This window comes from Mirounga leonina, unplaced genomic scaffold (assembly GCF_011800145.1).
Source record: "Mirounga leonina isolate KUSES-001 unplaced genomic scaffold, KU_Mleo_1.0 Mir_201, whole genome shotgun sequence".
NCBI lineage: Eukaryota > Metazoa > Chordata > Mammalia > Carnivora > Phocidae > Mirounga > Mirounga leonina.
This window is the reverse complement of record NW_023270504.1, coordinates 4,317,538-4,324,119: the sequence shown is the minus strand read 5'-3', so window position 1 is coordinate 4,324,119 and position 6,582 is coordinate 4,317,538. Positions and strand designations below refer to the sequence as shown.

Sequence of the window (6,582 nt, the reverse complement as noted above, 5' to 3'; positions counted from 1 at the left end):
AGCCAGGTGAGGAATCTGGGCTCTCCATCCTAAAGCCACAGGAAATGATTTCTGCCAACAACCTGAGCTTAACTTCAGGTTAACTTGGTAACTTCACAGCAACTGGATTAGGTGTTGGCAACTCACTGGACTATCCCAAACCAAATTTAAACCCTAACCTATGGGGCGCCTGGGTGGTTCAGATGGTTAGGCGCCTGCCTTCGTGATCTCAGGGTCCTGGGATCGAGCCCCACGTTGGGTTCCCATCTCAGCGGTGAGTCTTCTCTCCCTCACCCTCTGCCCCTTCCCCTCCACTTGTGCGCTCTCTCTCAAATGAATAAATAAAATCTTAAAAAAAAAAGCTCTAGCTGTAGCATAGAAAGTTTGGCCCACAGGATCCACCTTTCCCAACTAATAATCTACTTTTAAAACTTCGATATGGTGGCACTTGGGTGGCTCAAGTCAGTTGAGTGTCTGCCTTCAGCTTCATGACCTCAGGATCCTGGGATCGAGTCCCGGGGCCCCGTGTAGGGCTCCCTGCTTAGCAGCAGTCTGCTTCTCTCTCTGCCCGCCCCCCACCTGCACCTGTGCTCTCTAAAATAAATCTTAAAAAAAAAAAAAAACCCACAGGGGCGCCTGGGTGGCTCAGTCGTTAAGCATCTGCCTTTAGCTCGCGTCAGGATCCCAGGGTCCTGAGATCGAGCTCCATATCGGGCTCCCTGCTCAGTGGGAAGCCTGCTTCTCCCTCTCCCTCTGCTTGTGTTCCCTCTCTGTGTCTCTGTCAAATAAATAAAATCTTTAAAAAAAATAAAAACCCACAAAACTTTGATATGGATTACACCCCTTTAGATTCCTCATAATTCTATGAAGTAATTTTGTTAAGTAAATTACTTTACAGAAGTTTGGAGGCTCACAAAGGCCAAGTGACTCAAATGGCTAATAAAGGGGCAGAGCCAGAAATTAGAGACCACGTCTGACTCCAATGCCAAAATCCACCTTTCCCTATAACCAACCAGTTTTGATAATTTCTTTGAAGTCTCAATGATGATTCCCATTATGCCAATAGACAGTAACAATAAAATCACATCATAGACATTAAAACACCGGAGACATTTTTAAAAAATAATAAAAATAGGGGCGCCTGGGTAGCTCAGTCGTTAGGCGTCTGCCTTCAGCTCAGGTCATGATCCCAGGGTCCTGGGATCGAGCCCCGCATCGGGTTCCCTGCTCCGCGGGAAGCCTGCTTCTCTCTCTCTCCTGCTGCCCCGCGCTTGTGTTCCTGCTCTCGCTATCTCTCTCTCTGTCAAATGAATAAATAAAATCTTTAAAAAACAATAATAATAATAAAAATAAAAAACAGAAGAGCAGAAAAGAAAAAAGAAAAAAAGAAATCAACTAACCAACCACTGGAGAAAGTTTGTCCTTCATTATTAAAATCATTTTATCTACTAAGGTTAGTTACTGGGCATGTCTGTTAAAACGTCTTTTATTTTAAAGTACTTCTCAGTAAGGAGGACTTTGTTCCTTCATGGCTTATTATAAAACTTAGGGAGTTAAACTGAGTATCTGTGAAGGCCAAAAATGTTAGTTATTCTTACCTAAGAACACCTTTTAAACAAAGCCACAAAACAGCTTCTTTTATTTTCTAGTAAGACTAAATTTATTCAATACCCTAAGTAAAAGTTTTGATTATAAGTATCCAACAGTATAAAAAGTACAAAACAGATTTGTAGATTTCTAATATATTAATACAAAGTGCATGACTACATACAGTACATCCTACAGGCAAAGAGGTGGAAGGGGAAAAAGAAGACTGTGGTTGAGGTCTAGTAATAAATAAATAAATACAGAAGTAGAGATGATCCATATTATAGTATATTCTACCACCAATACTGTAGCCAAAATGTACAAAAAAAAACCCAAAAAACCATTTCAAAATAACGGGAGGAAGATGGTAATGGCTGGGACTCTTGGAATACACCTCAAAGGCTGTGGGAGAGCCAACCCAACTCACTGCGTAGTCTATGCATATGGTGGCTTGTAGTTTGTGCCATAAGAAATATAAAATTTTAAGTTTAGATTAAGAACTATAAAACTATAGGGTGCCCATAGAAAGTGGCTCACTCCTTGTTATTTATACTATCCAATTTTAAAAATCCAGTTTTAAAAATAAGCACTGAGTCATGTTACTGTAAGGTAGGCAAATGATCCTCCCTTATTATGAAAAGTCTGAACTGGTGATATGTTCTTCCTGAATGTTTAGAAAAGAGGCAATGAGAGTACTTTGGTTTGGGTTCAAGTAAAAGGCTTTCAAATGAAGATTTTAGAACTGAAGAGCTCTGTGTTCAGGATTTATCATCTAATATCTCAAGGTTCACAAAGCCTGACCATAAGAAGCCAAACCTAAACCAACCCACTCAGCATTAACACACACCTCTCTTCTTTTAGTAGAATTTTACTTTAATAGAGTGAAAAGAAACCCAAAACCCTAATAGATTAAAACAAGTCAAACAACCACTCTACACAGATAAAACCTTCACAAAGGTCAACTGAAGTAATCCAGAGCTAAAACTGAATTGTGCAGATTTTCAATGAAGTCACCAGTCATGTAACACAAACAAAAGTCAATTATTTACACACTAGGCAAGCCCTCTAAGAAATGTGCCCCAAGAAGCATTAACCTTTATTTGTGTATGCCATCCTGAAGACTTGCACATTTTTTCAGATAATTTAACCTTCTTAATAGAATGTGATCTCTACCATGTGGTAATGCTTTGGTACTATTCATTTAGGATTGCTCATCCTAAAATCTGACATTTCCCCAGAGGAGCTTTGATTCTGCTTTAGAAGTTTCAATATAGATTAGAATCTTTATCAAATATCAATATGGAGGGAGGTGACACAGGATGCGACATATACAGTCAAGTTACCTGTGTATTTAGAAATTACTCCTTCAAGGTATTTGCACCAGACAGCTTAGTCTGTCCTGCTTCATATTCAGTAGTACAGGTTTGAATCATCAGAACCTTGGCAAGACCTTATTATTGCAAAATTATTAACAACTACCTCTAGGGGCAAGTCCATGTTACTGAGTTATGACAAATTTATTATCATGAAGGAAAACAAGTATAGCCAGCCATCTTTAAAAAATGCCCCAACCACTGCTTCTCAATATAGAAAGACTAAAACTACATACGTTTATCATACAACAAATCCCATCTCTGTCCCCTGAAATTCCCCTAGTTTCATTCATTAGAAGGGGATTAAAAAAAAAAAAAGACTTAAAGAGCACTTTACAGCAGCATTCAGCTTTCCTATGAAATACTCAGCATCTTAAATATTATGTACACTTCTTTTTTTCTTTTAGTAAGCTAGACACTGGCTTCAGAGATTGTGGAACTGGAGGAGAAATAACCACCCATTCAAAACTATTCTAGAAATTGTCTTTTGGCAGAATAGCAGGTATCAGAGTTAAAAATAAAAGGGTTTTGTTGCTTTGTTTTCTTTGCAAAATTTAAATCGTTTTTCTTCCCCTTCTCCCTAAACCTCAGTCACCACTCCTGAGTGGAGATGGGCAGAGGCTCTGGGCCCTGCTCCTCCGGCTTCTCAGCAGCTGTTTTCTTATTGCTGCAGCAAGGCTTGAAGAGATGCGTGTCAATGAGGACTTCCCCAAAACGGCCTTTATAGATAATCCCGCAACATATTTTCTGTCTAAAAGAAAAAAATGGGAAACAGATTAATAAGGTAGAAAACTAGTAATACAAGAAAACAAAGGGGGGAAAAATCTACATCCTTATAACTAAGTACCACATGAGCAAGCATTCCAAATGAAAGGCTCCTAGAGAGATCCCCAATTAGCTAAATTATGGGAATTACCCAGGTCCCTTAAATCTCACACTGGAATCTTATCAAATATTAAGGGGGGCAGGGGTCATTCTGAGAGACAGCAGTTTCGGAAGCTGCTCCTAACATTGTAAACTGTTTCTTCTAAAAATCACCGACTCTTGGAAAAAAACAAAACAAAACAAAACCCACCATCATAAACAGGCTGATACAACTGGTAAATATATATACCATCAAATATACATAAAGGCATAAAAAATGACAGTACAACAAAACATCCATGGATCACATACTCTATGGGAAAAAAAAAAATCATTTTTTTATGAAGTACCCTTGTATGCCCTTCTCCAATCCCACCCTACCCCATCTCATTCTCTCCTCCTTAATTTTAAGCCTATCACTACTTTTTTCTTTACACTTCATAGTTTTACCACATCTGCATCTCGACAGATATTGCTCGGTTATCTATTTAAAAGAAACACATATATGGAATTATACTCTATAGTGCAATTTTTTTGCTCAACATTGAAGTTCATAGCTATTGTTAGGCAGAGCCTTTATTTCATTTTATGTATAGAATTGTACCATGTAAATATACATTCATCCACTGTCCTTTTACTGGGACAACTTCCACTACTACAAATATGCTATACACACATCAATGCATGCTTAAACGTTTTCTAGGTTATGTTGCTGGGATACAGAAATGGAAACATGTTCATGTTTACTCAAAAATGCCAATTATTTATCAATGTGGTTCCCTTGTATTCCTATTTACTAAAGGTTTTAAGTTTTGAAGAAACATTCAAATTTATCAAACATCTTCAAAATACTGCTAAGATGGTAAGCATTTTTTCCCCTCCTTTACCAACTGTCAATGTGGCAAATTTCTATCAGTTGATTTTTAATGTTTAAACCAATCTTATATCCCTAGAATAAATCTAATCTGGTCATGATACACTCTTTTGCTATCGAAGTTATGTTAGCCTCATAGAATGCTTGGAGCCTACGCTCTCTTTTACTCATCATCTGAAAAAGCCAATGCAAGATCAGAATCATTTGTTTCTAGAATGTTTGGCAGAACTTGCCTAAATGGGTCTGGGGTTTTTGGAGACAAGACTTTGACCAATGAATCAACTTTTTATACTATACAGGTTTTCTATTTTTTTTCTATTTTTTCTTGAGACAACTTAGGTAAACTTTTCCTACTAATGTATCCACTTCACCTATATGTTCAATTTATTGGCATACAGTTGTTTATAATGTGTGTCTTTTAAATTTGATTTATAGCTAAATCTCCCTTTCGTTATCCAAGATGCTTATCTCTTTTTTCTTTATCTGCTTCATCTCTAGTAGTTTTTTTGGTCTTTTTCAAGATCTAACTTGTTTCTTTACTGATCCTATTCGCTGCATACTGGTTTTCTACTCCCATTTGTTTCTACTCATCTTTTTTTTTTTTTTTAAGATTTTATTTATTTATTTGACAGAGAGAGACAGCGAGAGAGGGAACACAAGCAGGGGGAGTAGGAGAGGGAGAAGCAGGCTTCCCACAGAGCAGGGAGCCCAATGTGGGGCTCAATCCCAGGACCCTGGGATTATGACCTGAGCCGAAGGCAGACGCTTAACGACTAAGCCACCCAGGCGCCCCTCTAGTCATATCTTTAAGACTTTGCTTTCATTTTTCTTTGTATTGGGCTTCATTAACCTTTAAATTGGACACATATCACTTCATTTACTTTTAGTCTTTCTTTTCTAAGCATTAAAGGCATTAACTTGGGGCGCCTGAGTGGCTCAGTTGGTTAAGCGTGTGTCTTCAGCTCAGGTCATGACCTCAGGGTCCCGTGATAAGAGACCCACATCGGGCTCCCTGCTCAGTGGGAAGCCTACTTCTCCCTCTTCTGCTCCCCTCTGCTTATGCATCCCCCTGCTTGTGCACGTGCTCCGTGCTCTCTTTTGCGCACACTGTCAAATAAATGAATGAATGAATGAATGCATTAACTCTTCTTCCAACTCTTTGCAACTTCGTATCATTTGTTCTGATTCGTGGTATTTTTCAGTTATTCTTTAGTTATAAAGGTTTTCTCATTTATATTATACTTTCTTCTTTGGACTCATGGTTTCTTAATTTACAAATACATAGAAGTTTTCTATTTCCATCTTGTTTTGCTAGGTATATTTAGGTATATTTTTAAATATTCTGCCCTGCCCTTCTCAACTCTGGAGGTTTTCACTCTTTTTTTTTATTCTTCTAGTGGTGACATAGTTAATCTAGTCCCAATGTTATTCAATATATTTATTCTCAACAATGCAAAGGATGTTAGGATACCTTAACTCTTATCACTATTATTGCCTAGACTTATGTTACTGTCTTGTAATTCGTTTTTTTTTTTTTTTACTCCCGCAACTATTGTTATTTCAAACAGTCAGTGTTTGTTTAAATTCACCTAAATGTTTACTACTTTCTTTAACTATCCTCAGAATTTTAATCTAGGATCTCTTTTTCTGCCTGTAGAACTTTGTTATTTAGGGTCAGCTTGGCAGCAAATTCTCAAATTTTTTTCCCCAGTCAAAAAGTCTTATACCCTTGTTCATGAAAGATTTTTTTTTTAGTTTATTTATTTATTTTAAGTAATCTCTACACCCAACGTGGGGCTCAAACACAATCTAATGATCAAGAGTCACATGCTCTTCCAACGGAGCCAGCCAGGCGCCCCAAAGGATACTTTTGCTACATATAATTCTAGGTTGAGAATTTCTATC

The 6,582-nt window shown here is 37.8% G+C and overlaps 1 protein-coding gene across 3 annotated transcripts in view; it reads right to left on the bottom strand.

Annotated features, from left to right (window-relative positions):
• Window positions 1-1,615: 1,615 nt before the first annotated feature.
• Window positions 1,616-6,582, bottom strand: part of SINHCAF (SIN3-HDAC complex associated factor) — a 32,102-nt gene continuing 27,135 nt past the window's right edge. For all 3 annotated transcript variants that reach the window (XM_035027966.1, XM_035027965.1, XM_035027964.1), the window contains exon 6: window positions 1,616-3,690. In XM_035027966.1, coding sequence (XP_034883857.1) covers window positions 3,531-3,690 — 160 coding nt within the window. In that variant the 3' untranslated portion in view covers window positions 1,616-3,530. The remainder of the gene's footprint in view (window positions 3,691-6,582) is intronic.